Source organism: Vollenhovia emeryi, unplaced genomic scaffold, assembly GCF_000949405.1.
Source record: "Vollenhovia emeryi isolate VEMERY1.0 unplaced genomic scaffold, V.emery_V1.0 DF939144.1, whole genome shotgun sequence".
Taxonomy (NCBI): Eukaryota; Metazoa; Arthropoda; class Insecta; order Hymenoptera; family Formicidae; genus Vollenhovia; species Vollenhovia emeryi.
This window is the reverse complement of record NW_011967222.1, coordinates 1,213,569-1,231,517: the sequence shown is the minus strand read 5'-3', so window position 1 is coordinate 1,231,517 and position 17,949 is coordinate 1,213,569. Positions and strand designations below refer to the sequence as shown.

The window sequence follows — 17,949 nt, the reverse complement described above, 5'->3', positions numbered from 1 at the left end:
GCACAATGACGGCTGAAAGCGTACTGGCAAGAAGAAGAGAGCACATGATATTTTCTTGACGTTTTGTTTTTTTTTCCACGTATTCTTTTAAGTCGGACATAACACTGAAATCAGAATAGCGATTTGCTAAGTACTTTTTAAAAGCTTATTGGTAAAAATTAGCAATGCATATATATCACTGCTTGTAACATGCTGAAAAATTGTTAACGTTTACGGTGGTATAGAATTTAGTAAGATTTAATTTAAAATCTAATCACCTTTGAGTATGTAATCTGTTAGCAAAGTAGGTACTGTCGGGCTATCCTCGCTAATGGCCTTTAATACTGCAAGTAAACGTGTCATTGATACATATGATTAGATATATAGAACTATAGTTTGTATAATTAAACACTTACTTTTGATAAGTACTTGCAAGGCTTGATTGTCTGGCGGACCACTGTCTGTATGATATGGAATAACGGTCGTCAGGTACTATAACAAGAATGATTGTATCGTTTTTACCTTTCTCTACATTGTACAGTCAAATTGGAAATGGTTTATCATAGAAAATTTAATTTTCTGTAAAAATATTCGTAATTTAACGGCCGAGAGATACCGTGTAAAATGTTTCACTATATAAATTCACTACATACAGCGGTGTACGTTACCTTCGGCTCTTGCAAAGACCTATGTTGCGGCAACGGACTAGTACCATTCTGCATTTGACTTCTCTTCTTCGTAACGTGATGCTGCCTACGTCGATTTTGTACAGCCAACAGTAAAGAGATAAACTGATTTTTTAGTTCCTTTTCGTATTCTAATTCGTCCCGAAGCGCAAGCTCGGCGATCAATGTTTCGCTCAAAGCCGCAACCAAGGACTCCATTTCTCCAAAAAGTTCGGTCAGTTGACTGGAGGAAAGTTGCTTTAATTCTAAAAATACATCTAACGCTTTACGACACGTATTTTTATATTAGAAATTAATTTTATGTATTATACATACGTTTAATGTGAATATTTTTATATTAAGTAATATTAAATTAGTGTTTCAAAACGTACTCTTCTCGTGAAGTGGCGATCCAAGTACTTCTCTACTTCTTTCCAAAGCCTCATCGCTGTCCAATAAAGAACCTTCTGAATCCGGCGATCTCTCCATTGACGGACTTTCCTACGGCGACAACAAGATGTAGGATCATTAATCGCTCATTTAATCATACTTCATCGCGCCGAGAATTTACCTGCATTATGTCATCTATCTCTCGAAGAACTTCCTCAGCGGTCTTCAGCGGCTCTTCCGGACTGTGAGTATCGGTACTGCTGGATAAGATTAAAGCATGCATGTCCAAATCTGTGGCAACTGCCTCGTCTTCGCTACTCAAATCCTCTAGCTCGGGTCTACAGCGAACAAAAGAAAACGAAAGCGTTGAATTTACGAGCGCTGGCGCTGACGTGAGGAAGGGACGTCAGTTATCTGATAAGACGATAACTACAGAGTAGTTTCGGGAAAATTTGATTTTCAAAGTGCACAGTAAGCTGCCGACGAATAATTATATTCGTGACAAGTAATGAAACGCGCAAAAAGCTGAAACATATCTACCTCTCCGTCGAAGCCGGTGCTTCGTTTAGATTTAAAGCGGGCATGTGCATCTTCCGCGCGTAGGATTTGCTCCAATCGATGGGTAATATATTCCCGAAGGTTCCGGTAATCGTCCACCACATCCTGCAAAGAAAATTCAGGCGTATATCATTGAGGCGCAAAGGATCTCTTGGCGTCTGCTAAGGGTCAATCGCTCGTTTGATCTTAGCAATCGCTTATGTACGCGTAAACAGATGCAGAATCTCAACAGATGACTCAGATCCTCTAATCCACACCTCTAGAGAAGATGCCAAATGCCTTAAATATGTGTCATTTTTTTCCACTCGTCTCTGCCGAATGATTCGTGATACCGTTCACAAAATTACAGCATCTTCTCCTTTCTTGTTCTCGAAAATCTTCGAAACATGCAGAACGTTGACTTTTTTTGTAACAAGCCTATGCGAATTCTTTTAAACGCACGCGAGAGAATTGCCTTCCGTCTTAGCTCCAAAACTTTAATCGGATTGCATAAAACGCCGTTAATCATTTTACGAGTGGGTAAATCGCTGAGGGCATTGTATTTCGAGCATTACTAGGCATTTTTTTTAGCACTAGTGTTATTTGGTCTTGCTGGGGAATTATAAAGAATCTAAAAAGATAAAATAAGATAAAAACACAGACATTTACTTGGTTGCCTGCGGTGCGTTATCACTGTCCGTTTACAAGAATTGTTATCTTACATTCTTAATTTTTCTTTTTTCTATTTATGTTACGTTTTCAACTAATTGCATTGATGATGGCATAGTCTCGCCGAAACGTTCGCATACTCGTATATTTGATTCCATAAAAATGTTTTTCGCAAAAAATTTTCTGTGTTAAAAACACATCGCCAGCTATGGTCGATTAGAAGCTTAAACATTGCTAGTCATTTACTGGCGTCACATAATACTTGATGTTATCTATTTTTGCACTGTCATCCTTAACGGCTCGTTATTATTATTTTTGACCTTTGTTCTACAATTTGTAAAATAAGATAAAGTAACACCCACTGGGCATTAGCAAGCGCATTGGTGTACACGATTTTGGTCAGCGCGGTTTACCCCTCGTCATTTTTTTACTAACGTAAGTAATGCGATTATTTCAGATCGTTCAATCTTCATTTTATTTCAATCCTTCTGCCATAATGCTTTAATTATCTTTCTCCGGCGTTTGAACGTAACTTGGAGTCTCTCTCTTTCTCTCTATATATGTGGGTAAAGAAAACGTTTGCTCATAGAGATGTCACGACAGTTTCCGGTGTTTGTCTAAAGGTTAATGAGAATGCACGACAAAGATATCGAGTAATTTTAGCACGAAGGACACGATTTACGAGAGCACGATGTGTAATGCGCGATCAATAAATGCAGATGTTCCTACGAGGATGATATAATGCCGCGATGTTATTGAGTCGTGCCAACGTGCGTTGTCCCACAATGCAGAAACGCGCGTTTGGAACGTCCTATATACATAGCTGACGAGAGAAAGACAGGTTTGCTCTTTTAATACCGCGTGTGTTTACACACATTTATATAATACCCGTGTGAGCATTGCCATTGGGACACATTTGGGACACCCTCTATGGTGATGAGAGCGACGGACTTTCTAGGACGTCGCGTGAATCATTGCGGTCCGTGGGCGTTTCCTGCGTTACGCATTGTACACGTACGCGCCGCATAGATAAGACGTTTAATCACGTGCAAACAAAACGTAAGTCAATGGCGTTGTTTTGTTCGCCGGCGGTTTACGTGCCCGTTTTCTAGAGGAAGTGATTCTTCACGCGAACAACGGCCAGACCCGCCGCGCTGGAACGAAGGCGCCCCGCACGCGGCGCAAATTTGCGAACAATGTATCTCGTGGGAGCCGAGCAGCGAAAACGGCAGCCGGGCCTCCCGCGATATCCTTAGGAGAATCCAAGTTATCAATCGGTTGTTAATTTCTTTTGTTTCTCCCCCCTCGAGCGCGCCGCGACCCTCTCGCGGTAGACGGAAGCCAAATTTTCTTAAGGTCCTGTGTCCACGACGCTAGAACGTGGTCCAAGGTTCTACTTTTGAGAAACGTGTAGCCAATTAACGTGCAGCTTTTATGGAATAGCTTAGCTACACATTTCTCGAAACTAGAACTTGGACAAAGTTCTAGCATCGTGGACACAGACCTTCAAAATATCTCAGCTTCGCCAACTCGAAATTATTCACGTTTCACGAATCTTCCTCGCGCTTTCTTCAAATATTGAAATCAAGTCGACGAGAAAATCGCGATGTCTCATTTTCCTGCGATGCCGACATTTTCCCGGAATGTTTAATTCGATCGATTTCTACACGCGAATTCCTTCAATATTCAAAGCATGTAAATTTATGGGTTGCAAATTTTTAATTCCCGTGGAAAAAAATCGTGCGGAGGAATGTATTATATTAGCGAGCAAGGTGATTAAAATCTCTATTACATCCGGAATATCGGGTATTTCGATCTAAACGTTTATCCTGTTCAAAATTTGCACGTATCTGTATGCATCCACATTTGTGGAAATAGAAAAATGGCTGCACTGGGAGTATCAGGGAGTCAACGCATTGATCGGCCATCTGATGCCGTGGGTTAATAAATCGAGGTCAACTCAGTCCACTTGAGTCTCTGATTAATGTAAAGTGGCTTTATCTCCAGCGCACACGTTGTTCGCATCGAGAAGGCCAGACATTTTATACAACACGGTATGTACGAGCAAGCCCAACCGCCGAACTAATTTATCCTCTTTTTCTCTCCGAGTGCTCGCGAAAATCAGAAGCGGGTAGAAAAGGACGCAGGCTCAGCGAGTGTAGAAGTAACGTAATCTCGAAAAATGTGGATTTTCCAGTTTTGCACAAACAGCCCTTGTCGCCTCTTTCAAGTTCACTTGTTCCCGTGCAAAATCCGTAGAAAAAAGGAGGAAGAGAACGACGAGGAGAGAAAGAGAGAGAGAGCGAGAGAGAACATTAAAACATTATAAACTCCTCCTTAATTAAAAGACAAATTCTCGCATAGCCTTCGCGTATAAATTCACCCTCGTGGATGTGGCCGTCGCCATCCAAGGCGCATGCGCGCCGATATTGACGTTCGCCCTCTGTTTGGGGGGTGGTGTAGCTCGATACGAACGAAGGAGCAAAACAGAGATTAAATTTTCATGCCACGCGTTTTCGTCAATATGAAAACAATATCGAGACGTAGCGTCAGCGAGGAAAATGATTCACTTTCGATCTAGCGTTCATCTATCGGACCAGGGGAATCTAGCGCGAGTCGTTCGACTCAGAAAGGAGAGGGGAAAAGTTGGAATAAATATTTCTCCAAAAGAATACACTACTCCCTACAATACTCTATACAACTCTATGCAAAACTCTCTCGGAAGCCAAACTGACGGTAGTACCGGAGTGATTGGTCCACGGCGCTTTGTCTGTCAATAATGAAGCCAACGGCACACGATACTATTTTTCCTACTGGATTTCTTGCGAGAACCAATCAGGATTTAAGCCAACGGCACTATTTTTCCTACTGGATTACGAGAACCAATCAGGATTTAGCCTCAAGTCACCTGATCGAAAACCCTGCATCCTTATTGGCCCTCGTAAGCATTCAGTGGGGAAAAATAGTGTCGTGTGCCGTTGGCTTTAGCCTTAAGTCACCTGATCTAAAGCCAACGGCACACGATACTATTTTTCCTACTGGATTGCTTACGAGGGCCAATCAGGATTCAGCCTTAAGTCATCTGATCTAAAACTCTGCAGCCTTATTGGCTCTTGCAAGAAATCCAGCAGGAAAAATAGTACCCTGTGCCTCGAGTTTGTCGCTTGCTATTTCATAGAGACGACCATTGGACTTCCGAGAAGCTCGTATATCGGTCGCACGCGACGATGATCTGTGGTTTGCGCAAATTATCTCGGGGACAGACGTATTAATCTCCGCCCGACACGCGTTTCCGGTGCGACCGATACTCGGGCGTTGCGTTCAGCCTCGCGCTAGAAAGTACGGCCGGAAAATTACGTGGAAACTGCGTTTAAAAACGCAGCCTGGCTCGCAAAGCGGGCAGCGCAATACGCGGCGGAGAAGGCAGGCGCTTCGCGCGAACGCGTGCGCTCGCATCGCTACCGCGGCTTTGTCGCGATCGCAATCGGGTCGATGGCCTTATTAGTCACCGGGATGGAGCGAGCGTGCCATTTGAATAATGCCACCCTCGCCGAGCGCCCTTTCGTAACGCCGCACCGTGTATAAATCGAAACTGAACGGTGCCATTTGAGCCGTTCGCCCCGCAGAAACCGCGAATCCCAGAAGGCAGACCGCTCGGGGGGAGAAAAAGAGTAGGGAGAGGAGAAAAAGAAACCTGTCCTCCGTTATCAGAGCGCGATTCTTCTTTTATTTATCGCAATCTTCTTAAAGAAAAAATTTTCCGAACCGCGATATTTTTCTTTCCGAAGCGAATCTTCCTCGCAATGATAAGTTTCTAAACAGCTCAAGTCTCGAAATCTCCTCACGATTCCGTTGAAAATACGATATTCTTCACTGAAAAAAATGATCTTGCAACTGCAGCAACAATTTTCTAGGTACAAAAAAGTAACTGAGATATATAAATGAATAGTCAATGCTGCGAAATCGCATATGTTTTGTATAACATCACTAGAACGTTGCTGCTATACAATTTGCAAGCTACAAACAATTTTTTAACGGATACAAAAAGAAGTGATAAATGTTTATTGCGACACCTATAAATTCACCTGTGTAAAGGCCCGTGTCCACGATGCTAGAACTTGGTTCAAGTGCTAGTTCCGAGAAATGTGTAGCCAATCAATTTGCAGCTATTCCATACAAGCTGCAAGTTGATTGGCCACATATTTCTCGGAACTAGAACCTGGACCAAGTTCTAGCACCGTGGACACAGGTCTTTACACAGATTGTTCCAGCTGTGGTACCGAAATTCATTTTTATCCAAGGTGAACGATTAATATTTAGTCATGAAACCTAAACTTTCCAGAAGGTATCACTAGAACGTTGCTGCTATAAACTTGGCAGGCTACGAACAATTTTCTAACAGATCCAAAAAGTAGCGATAAATGTTTGTTGCGACACCTAGAAATCCACCTGTGTAAAGGCCTGTGTCCACGATGCTAGAACTTGGTTCAAGTTCTAGTTCCGAGAAATGTGTAGCCAATCAATTTGCAGCTATTCCACAAAAGCTGCAAGTTGATTGGCCACACATTTCTCAGAACTATTGTAGAACTTGAATCAAGTCCTAGCATCGTGGACACAGGCCTTTAGTAAGAAAATTTTTTTAAATATTTTTTTAGTGATTCTTCGTCGATAAACAAGGAGAGTCGCACGAAGACCGGATAGATACACTTGAAAAAGATGTAGCGCATCTGCGAATTATCTCGCAAAGGATGCGGGAGAGATTAACGAACCGATCGCAAAATCGCGCGGTGCACCGCCGACGAGGGCGGACGACGAGGCGAATGATCCGATGTAATTTTAACAGCCCCGTGCGTGGCTGCGCGCGGAAGAAGAGACAATTTCGCGCTTCGTTGGGTTTCACCTGCCGCCGCTCGGTTGTGCTCGTTAGGACGTGCAGCCTTGCCTTGTCCACGAGCGTGTCGCGACTGTAATTTACACCGCGCGACTAAAATATTTGCCGGGATCGTCCGACGTAGCGTGAAGCCTCGGCCCCTCAAAACGCTTCGAAAATCCGTAAAGCTGACCGCAAGCTCACGTCTCACGGTGTACGCTGGGTACTTAGGGCTAGTTTCACAAACGTCGGCAACTGCACGGAAAGAGACATGTAGCTGCCGTAGCTAGAAACTGCATGTGGCGACTAAATTTCAGTTGTAAAATATGGACAGCTAATATTTCGTTGTGATAGCTAAATATTTTGCTATAACTGCGTCTGTTGTATTAGGTGTGACAGCAAACCGTTTGCAGTGGTTAAGGGGTCATTCCACTTTAACGGCCCGAAAGCTATGCTTATCTTTAACAATTTTGTTTCACAGTAAATACACCATACAATGGAATAAATCTTTTTGGGATATTAGGGCACTTAAATAACACAAAAAAAATTTTTTTTTGTCATAGTCATCAACGCAGCGTGCATCTTTTATACGGAAAAAACAATGTAGCTGCTGTAGCTAAAACTTAGCAAAATGGGGACAGCTAATATTTTAGTTGTGATAGCTCAATATTTTGCTACTGTGCCTATTGTATTAGGTGCGACAGCAAACGGTTTGCTGTCGTAGCAAAATATTGAGCTGTCACAACTAAAAATATTAGCTGTCCCTATTTTGCTAAGTTTTAGCTACAGCAGCTACATTGTTCTTTCCGTGTAGGACACGCCATTCGAACGGTGTAGAAAACGCTTAATTAAAAAATTATTTAAATTATGACAAACATTTTTTGGTGTAATTTAAGAGTGAACCTAATAAATCCGAAGAAGATTTATTTCATAGTATGGTGTATTTACTGTGAAAAAATTGTTAAGGATAAGCATAGCTTTTGGGCCGTTAAAGTGGAATGACCCCTTAAGAAATTTATAGTTACGGCAGCAAAATGTTTTTAGCAAACCACGATTCGCTACGGTAGTGAAAATTGTTTTTCAGCGCGTTAACCAGAGTTCACTCCCTGTTTTCGTCCATCTTATTATCTTAGAAGAGGCAGAGAATCAATTAACCTTTGGCTAGCAGTTAACCGACATTTGTGAAACTGGCCCTTAAAGTTCACGCGTCTTCAATTTTCGATTTACTCGCGAAATCCCGTCAGCATCCCAAGACCGTCAGTTTAACGGAAAACTGAGAGAATTCGGAGCGACCGTTGACGTTTTCGGTTCAATCGGGAATTACGTCATGTCTTGAGTACATCCGCAGTCGAATTACGTCTATGACGCGGGCTCGAATCGTGCCTGCGTCAACACGTCCCGCCGGCGATGTCCGCCAAGGTTGTCTTGGAAGATCTCGTCATGCTGAACGTGCGCGTTTGTTGCGTGTAGCGGATAAGAAAAAAAGATTTAGGTCTGCGTGCACTTTGAGGGTCCAGTATTGCGTATTGCTCTAAGGCCCGGTTTCACTAAACGTCGCTTGACATTGGTCTTAGTTTAATTCACGTTTGTCTCGTTCTCAAGTAGCAGCTGGAAAGAGACAAAGAACGAATTAAACTAACAATGAGCTCACAGTTAGACAACGTTGTTGAATAACTGGACCAAAAAGAAATGCTCGTACACGAGTAGTCGTACAATCGAGATGCGCTTTTTTGGCGTGGAGCGGCGGCGCTGGGGCCACTTCGGAGAGAAAGCTGCACCGTGCGCCGTAAACATCGCGTAGAGAGTACTAACGGTGTCGACACACTTCTTCCATTGGGAAATCGATCACTATCCAATATCGTCGCGAGTATAAGAGGAGATTTCCACGGCAGATTCCTTGCTCCTCCTTTTAGTCCTACGTCCTCGTCAAATAATAAGGCCAAGATGAGCCGCGGACGATTGACACGGCGATATATGCGCGCGGTAGATCTTCCAGCTTCATTTTCGATTCAAAGCTGATCGTCACGCAAGCGTTGATCTCAACAATTTTCACGCCCGTCTGGACGCTCCGCTCGCCGATGTAGGCGAAGAGCGAATCCGCGCGCGTAATTGGGTTGCACCAGTGCATTAAGCGGAGCATTAAGTGAAATTGCTGACGCGCCTTAAGGAAAGAGAAAAGAAGAAAGAGGGAGAGAGCGTGCGAGGAGTCGAGATGAAATAGATTACTGGACCGCGTTCCACTGTCCGAGTGGACGGGGGATACTCTCCGTTATTGCGCGTTACGTATCACGCGCGTTATGACGAGCGAACGGGTTAACGGTAACGCGATAAGTGATTATTTCCGCTGCAGCAATCGTCGCTTTCGAGCCAAGCTACAACGGATGAGCCGCGAGAGAGAAGGAGAGAGAGAAAGCCGAGGTTTCCGCAAAACGTAAACGTCGATTTTAATACGCACGCGGTTACCTGGCAATTTTCAGGCGAGCGTGTACTCTGCGCGTCGTCGACGCGTCATGATTTATTTGCCGTTGATACGCCGGTGAAACCGGTATATACCTGTAACCGGGTTCTCGTGAATGCGAACCGAAAAATTGCGCACGGTTGCACGCGCGAGGGTCCGCGGCCACTTACGTGCACGGTTAATCAGATTTAATTAAAGTAATTGCGTCAATGAGGTCGAACGCGCGCGATGCCGAGGCGGTTTTTCAGCCGATGACGAGAAAGAGAGAATCATTCGAATCGTTAATTATTTAGCGCCCTGGGACTAGTCCCCCGAAGACATTATCACAGAGGTGACAATAAACCTAAATCAGTAGGTAAGAGAAAATGGCACAAAGTAGAATACAAGGTAGAAAAGAGAAGGAATGAATGCGAGAGATATCAGGGTGTGTACGGTAGAACTGAAATCGCTATATACAATTAACAACGCAAATTATAATAAAAAGAGAATTCCACGTCGCAATACCATGTTGCAAAACTGCAATTAGGCGCCAAGTGCACAGGCAGAGAGAGCGAGCGAACGAGCGAGAGAGAGCTCGAAAAATTTTTTCCTATTGAGAGTTTACGGTGACAAAAGTTCTCTGGCTCAATCACAGAGGCTTTTCAAAAAGTGAGCCGCCTGCGAAATAAATATTTTTAACAGTATCACTCTATTATTATTTCAATTTTTCTTTTCTTTCGCAAGAATTCTTATTGCAAAATGTGGGGGGAGGGAGGAAGAAAGAGAGAGAGAGCCCTTGTACAATTATTAATAAAAGTAGCGCACCAGATTATCCCTCGTGATAATCTCGCCTCGTTCAATAGGCGCCTCGGGGAAATTTTCATTAGGCTAATTATCAATTACGATGATGAACGACTTACTGGCACTCGTTCATGATCTCCTCCTGCGTTCGCACCTGCACCGGGGCCAACGACTCCACGTCGGTGCCATAATCGCGGAAGCAGGACGTGATCTTCTCGTCGAAGGTGTTGACGAGGTCCTCGAGGCTGCCGCTGAACGGGCTGAACGTCCCTTCCTGGAGGATGTCGGTGCCGCTCTCGTGCGTCGCGGGCGGCTCGTTCGCGTTGTTACAGTTCTCGCCGAAACTCGCGTCCAGGCTGGCGTCCAATAATTGTTCTGCGAAATCGAGAGGGCAAGATTATCAAGGGAGCACAGGGGAAGAGCCTCTTCATTAATTACGCGGATATCGACAATGTCTTTTTTTTTATTTTACACGTCGCCCAGAGGTCGTTTCTTTTCCCTCGTCGAAGTAAATTGATCCGGGGGGTCAATTCTGTACCTTACAATACAGTGAAAATGCTAAGAGCGGCTTTGTCTCTTTCTAAGGGGACGGTTAGAGAGAGAGAGAGAGAGAGAGAGACAGAGCTACTTGAAGAAAGACAGAATTGACCGCTAGATTTAATCCCCGGCGTCGCACTTTGATACTGACGAAACGCAAAGATGAACCGAGGTCGCGCTATCGAGCGTTATCGGATGCGACACCGCGTCGTCGCTCCAATAAGAGCGTACCTACTCATCCCTCTCGCGATATATATATATATACATATATATATTTCTTCTCGCGCCAAGCCCGACTCTGCGACGCAATTAACGCGACGCGGAATGTCAAGAGATCCACGAGGTGGTTTTTAATCCGCACGTTTGAAAACGTCCCTCCCCGATGTCCATCAACGCCGTTTAACTTCGACCCTAGTTTAAATCATCTTACGTCTCTTTCCAAGAGGATAGCTGGAAAGAGACAAAGGACGAATTGAACTATCGCGAGATCAAAGTTGAACGACGTTGGCGAAAACGGGCGTCTGTCGCGCGCAGATTAAACCGGAGGGACGAACACAAAGCGCTGCAGCACATTCGATCGAGGTCTCGCCGGAGACGGGAACTCAGAGGGTTCGCCTGTATCCGTGTAATCCAGAAAAAGACGCAGAAAGCATAGTACAACTAGTAGGTCCACTCTCCGTCGACTCCTCTGATCTTTTCGGTCCCGATCACGTGGTATTCCGCCATTGCTTTGGTCAGCAATCCAGCGCTGTGTATGTGGACGTGTGTGTACGTACCCTAGTAGCATAGTGCATTAGAACATTGGCTAAATATTGGTCCAATGTTGATTATATTAGAAATGCACTGGCCGATATTGTCCAACGCAAAGCCAATACTGACTATGGAATAAATGTAAATGTTGCACGATAATAATTATATAATATTAGATTTATATTGGAAGTGCATTGGCCAATATTTAACGATAAGAATATTGCTCTAACATTGTATCCATAGCAGACCAATATTGCTAAATAGACATATTGGCTAAATAAGAGAAGGCGTCCATCTTACGATAGTGGACCAATATTGAGAATATTAGATTTACATTATTTCCCAATATTGCGCCAATATATTGCGCTACTAGGGTTACTCATCAAGGCTACAAGGTTACACGGAGAGAATTTTCTCTTAAAATTTATCCCGAAAATCGTGTGATCGTGGGACAACGTGACATTTCGAAGAACTGTGTCAGAGTTTTTTTTTTTAAATTTTACCATACATTTTACTAGTCAAATGTATACTAAGTGTAATTGCTATTGAAACGCATGGTAAAATTTCAGAAAACTCTCATAAAATTCTTAAAAATGCCGGGCGATCCCACGATTATAAAATTTTCAGGACACATTTTACAAGAAAATCCTCTCCGTGCGCACATACAACTTTTCTCCCATTGGCTCGACCAAATCAATGTCGGATGCGCAGAAAGGGTCGGCGCAAAACGAAACAAACGACGGAGTGGACCTACTAGTTACACCATAGTATAACTAGTAGGTCCACTCCGTTATTTGTTTCGTATTGCGCCGATTCCATCTGCGCATCCGACATTGCTCTGGGCAGAGAGAACAGTTGTATGTGTAGTAGTGTGACTTTGACGAGTGTGTATACACACACATACACGTCGCAGGATCCTGCCCGGGTGTACGGCGGAATACCACGTGATCGAGGCCGGCAGAGAGTGAACCCTACTAGTTATACCATAGTTTAACTTGTATGTCCACTCTCTGTCGGTTCTTTGATCTTTTCGGTTTCGATCACGTGGCATTTCGCCATGGTTTTGGTATAAAATCCTGTCACACTGTCACATTGATTTCACACTACCGCATATACAACATCTCATTGGCTCCGCCAAAATAATGGCGGATGCGCAGAAAGGGTCGACGCAAAACAAAACAAATGACAGAGTGGGCACACCAGTTGTGCTATGGTTATACTACGGTTACACCGTGTAAAAGGAGTCGGTTATCGCCGCGGCGAGAAAATCAACGGCCTCGAAAGGGGTCGGCTCGACGGCGGCAGAGGATCGTGGGTGTCGAGCCGGAGAAGCGGCTCGCGAGCAAAAAGCGCGACGACATTTCGGGTGCCGTGAGAACCCGAGGGGATATCCCACCGCGAGGAGTTAACCGGCGACGATTTCACGAGTGACGCGGCCGCGCGACCAAAATAAATTCGGAGTACGGTCTGGGGGTCTAAGTGAGGCAAAACCCCGGGCTTTTTCGTTTTACCACTTTCGGCCGCCGCGCGCAGGTATCAAGGAATTCCTTCGAGCGCTCGGTCCGGGCGCCCGATTATTCGTCAGTACCGGGCAGGGAAACCGCGAGGGCCCCGTAACACCTGTCGATCCCCTCGGGGGATCGCGCGCCGCGTGCATCTCCCCGCTCCTTTTTTTCAATCCGCCCGAGAGATCGATTTACCCCCGGAGAGCCGGGGGTTCGCGGAATCAACATTCAGGTCGCGAGCCGCGCGCGCGGCTATCTCGTACGCAGAATTACATCACCGCCGCGAGCGGTGTTCTTGGATGATTTAATATTTCCACGAAAGTATCAGCCATCCGCCTGACGAAGGAGTGCAAGGTAGAAGCGCTCGCGCTCGCGCGATACGTCGTTTGCGCCAATTGACGTGGGAACGATAGCTCGCGATTCTTCCATCGTCGCTAACTTCGCGGAGTTTCGGCGGCCCCCGGGCGACAGACGCGAAAGGCCGACGGCCGGACGAGCGTCGCTCGACGCGAGGGATAGGCGCGTCGGAGAAGTAAGGTGTGCACGTTTCGCACCTGTCAGGAGGTTCATGTTCTTGAGACTGGCGGTGTCCTCCTCCTCGAAGCGCGCGAGGGGTGCCTCGAACTTCAACTCGGCGATCTTACCTGCCATGTCCCTCATTATTGAATCGTGAGGGAGTACCGCGGGCGCGACGCGACGGGGGCAGTTCGGCGTCGCGGCCGTGCGTGCGCCTCGTTTTCGCGGGCCGTGGCCCGCCGTTTACCGTGCGAGATCGCGAGAGCCGAGAGGACGTCGACGACGCGACCGGAGCATGTAGGAGGCGCGACGACACACGCGCACGCCACGCACGCCACGCACGCACACACACACACGCACGCGTGCGCGACACGCGAAACGCTCGAAACGTGCGCGCGACAACCCCCCGTCGACAACACGAGCCGACTGACTGCGAGCGACTGAGTCGACTGACGTACAATGGAGGGGACCTGCTCCTCTTTGCGCTGCTCTTCGACGGGCACGGTGGTGCCGTTGGTGGTGGCGGTGGAGGTGGTGGTGGAGGTGGCGGTGGTGGTGGCGGGTTACGTTGGACAGTACGTGGTGGTGGGAAGATGATCGCCCCCCCGGTCGTCATGGTAACCGCTGGCTGAGCGCGCCGATGTCACGAATCATCTCTCTCCGCCAGGACCGGCTTTAAAGCCTGTATCAGACTACGGACTGAGATTGAGATCGGATCGAAATTTTTTACCAATTGGAGTAAAAGTCACTACTTGAGATTCTTCAACTTTCCTCTGATTGGCCAAATTTCAATCTAATCTCGGTCTCAGCCAGTAATCTAGCTGGGGCTCGATTCTTGAATTTATTCGAAGAAGAAACGTATACGAAAATTCTGCTCTCACAGAAAAGTTGCAAGTTGATTGGCTATTCGCATGGCTTTAACCAATCGACTTGCATCTTTTCTGTCAGAGCAGAATATTCGTATACGTTTCTTCTTCGAATGATTTCGAGAATCGGGCCCCTGATACGATTTCTAAAGCGGCCAACTTCAGAGATTTGTGAAACTTGCCGATATTCACAGTCAGATCTTATATTTAAGATCGTCTCAGGATTATCTTTAGATACTTTGTAGTCAATGAAATGTTCCAGCATCTTTAGATAAATTAAGACGATCTTGAATATGAGATCCGAATGTGAATACTGGCCACTGAAGTTTGTATCGCGGTCTCACCGCGGACACGCGTTCACTCTGTTCGCATTTTTCTTGCACTGGGCGATTTTATTCTCTCTTTCCAACGTCCGAATAAAGTGGTCCTTGACTTTTACTCTGAAAATTAAAAAACTAATTCCCCAAGTGATTTTTGACGGGCGAACCGCTGAGGGCAGGGTGGCGTACAAATTTGCGGCATTACTAGGCATTTTTTAGGTATTTGTGGGTGTAAAGACCGAATCAGACTAGCAATTGTCAACGCGAATTGGATTGGGATTAGCGATTGGCGATTGTCTTCTAGCCAACGAGAGCAAAGCAGTCAGCGATTTAATCGACTCCCATTGGCTAGAGGACAATCGCCAATCCCAGTCCAATCAGAGTCGGCAGACGCTAGTCTGGTTCGGCCTTTATTTGGCCTTTCTGGGGCGTTATAAAGAATTTAAAAAGCTAAAAAGGATAAAATAAGATAATAAGATAAGTAATGCCCACCGGTTTGAATTTGAATGCATTAGCAGGCATTTGGTGTACATGAATTTGGTCAGCGGTTTACTCCTCGGTGATTTTATAAAGAAAGGCTTATATGCACTTTTGTCTTAAACGGTTTGATGCCGAAAAGACACAGTGTTCAAGAAGAAAATTATATGTTCGCAAATCTTGAAGACAGTCCTAATTATTCTCTTGAAATTTACTGTGCGTTAGTTAAGTGGCTAATATAATAAAAAGTTGTAGCAGCTTCAATACATGCAGGCAATCGTTGAGGTTTTTGACAGAGAAACCCTGTACACACACTGTTTCATTTCAGATGCAAAAAATGCTAGTTAGTGCAAGTGAAAGAAGCGAACTTTACGTGTTCTGGTTTGTTGACGATGACGCTAGTTCTTTACCGCAGGCTTCCTAGAACTCCCAACCGGCCCTGCTCTCTCTCTTCAGTGCCGTGTCACGTTTGTTATAATTTTGTCCATTTATCGAAAATAGAACAGATCGATAACATCCGGATCTGGCCGTGATTTCGTTTCTACAATCCAATCTAGCGACTATTTTTTGTTTGAGAATATTTAACTTGCTATCTTCGATTCAATTTGATTGCGCTAGATAGAGTTAACTTCGTTATAATTTTGCCTACATTGTTTCTCGTTAAAGGAACGAAGAACTGTTGAGCTAATTAACGCTTTACAAGAGTCAATGAAAAGCAACGACATAATTATTAGAAAATTACTGTACATTAGTGATTTCTGATAATTTAATTACTGACATACAGCAATTTTCTATTATAATTGTTTCGTTACTTTTTCGTAAGGGAATCTATCCAACTTTCTCGTAAAAGTTTAATTAAATTAAGTCAATTTTTATGGTGAAATCAAAGATTCGAAGGTGCATCGTTGGCGTATCGCCTGGCGCAGCTGGACTTTAATTATACGCTATTGCGATACGCATCGACACGCTTGCTGGGTAAAGCGTAAGCTTGTGAAATAGAAAGAAGTGGCAAGATGTCGCTGTCAAAAGATGCCAAATGGGGCGCAGCGTAAAATAGCGGCGATATAAATTACCAGTTATATCGTTACAAAATTAATTTTTTAAAACTACGGCCGATTTATGCTGTCCATTTCTTTTACAATGCTCTTTTTTAACTGGCTCCCATCTACGCCATTGATTTTAAACACGCTGAGGGTATTTGCTCAATCGGTAAAGGCTCGACAGTGCAATCAAGCAGGGCAGCTGCGTGGATAACATTCACAGAATTAGAGCAATTAAAAGCTTATACAAGCGTGTACTGCCATCTTTCTTACATTTCCGTGTATCAATTCAGTAATAAGCAATATTTTTTTCTGTTGAATACTAATCGTAACCCGGTAAAAAATTCTTCGTGCATAAACATGCATAAATATATGTATAGTGTTATATAAAATTATACACGAAATATGTCCATTCATATTCTTACATTGTATATTTCTATATCATTATATACAATTCTACACAGTTCTATATAATTTTATAGATTTATACACGCTTTTATATAAAAATTTTTAAAAAGGAAAAATTGTTCATTTATAATTATGTGTATGTACATAATTTTGTACATAATTATTGTATAATTATAAACAAGCAATTTTTTCATATACATTATATGTATAAGCATATACAAATCTATAAAAGTATTAAAAATTGTGTAGAATTGTACAAAATTATATAGAAATATACAATGTAGAAATATGTATAGACATATTTTTTATCTTATCTTATTTTTATCTTATAAATATGTCCACATACACCACTTGATACTCCTCTTAACCTAAACTTAAATTTATACTTAAAACTACACTTCAATCTAAACTTACTAACTTATTACTCTTTGAGAGAGAGGGCCATCTCCTTCTAGGTCTTTTCTCTCTAATAACGCACACACACACCCTCTCCGTGACTTATATTTTTATGTAATTCTATATATTTATTCATGTTCATGCATGAAAAATTTTTTACCTGGAAGATGTAGAACAAGTAATTGATGAGAGAGCCGTTTAATTCAGTATATACCGATATACGGAGTGTGTTCCCCCAATTGGAGGTTGACATACAAAATACTAAACTTAGTTTTTTTACAAATAACGTAATTAATAATAATAATATTTACAGCAAACTTTAAATGCTCTTTGTAGTCACCCTAAGGAAAATTTACTTTAAATGAAATTAAAGTTTTTTAAAGTAATCTTTCAAATCTAAGAGTTTACTTAAGAAATTTTAGAGCAATTTTGGACACTTAAAGCAATTTTTAGTTAGCCAAGCCTGTCCGAAGTTCCCGCGCGGCATAGCACTTTCTCGTAAGAAGAAAACCGCACGCGGTATTATAAATTATATCACATACCTTTCACAATTCTTAGTTTTCTTTTAAATTCTTGAGGTAAGTTTTAAGTTTACCTTCAATAACAGTTTAAAGTGTCCAAACTTTCTTATTTTTCTAAAGTAAAATTTTAAGGTTTGCTAAGGTATATTTTCCCAAGGGCAAGCTTACGTCCAATAATTTATAACTTAAAAAATTGTGATACTTCCATTTATGGTCTTAAAACAAGGCCAAATTGAAAACATAACGGAAAGTTTTTGTGTTTTTA

At 43.5% G+C, this 17,949-nt stretch overlaps 1 protein-coding gene across 1 annotated transcript; it reads right to left on the bottom strand.

Annotated features, from left to right (window-relative positions):
- Positions 1–66: 66 nt before the first annotated feature.
- On the bottom strand, positions 67–14,130 carry LOC105566503 (fasciculation and elongation protein zeta-2). The gene is made up of 9 exons (XM_012020565.1): positions 13,695–14,130; positions 10,468–10,723; positions 1,575–1,697; positions 1,216–1,372; positions 1,037–1,145; positions 648–910; positions 396–471; positions 258–323; positions 67–104 (listed from the first exon to the last, which is right to left on the bottom strand). Exons 1-9 carry the CDS (start codon positions 13,798–13,800, stop codon positions 88–90), a joined length of 1,173 nt encoding a protein of 390 aa, XP_011875955.1. The 5' UTR covers positions 13,801–14,130; the 3' UTR covers positions 67–87.
- Between the last annotated feature and the right edge of the window lie 3,819 nt (positions 14,131–17,949).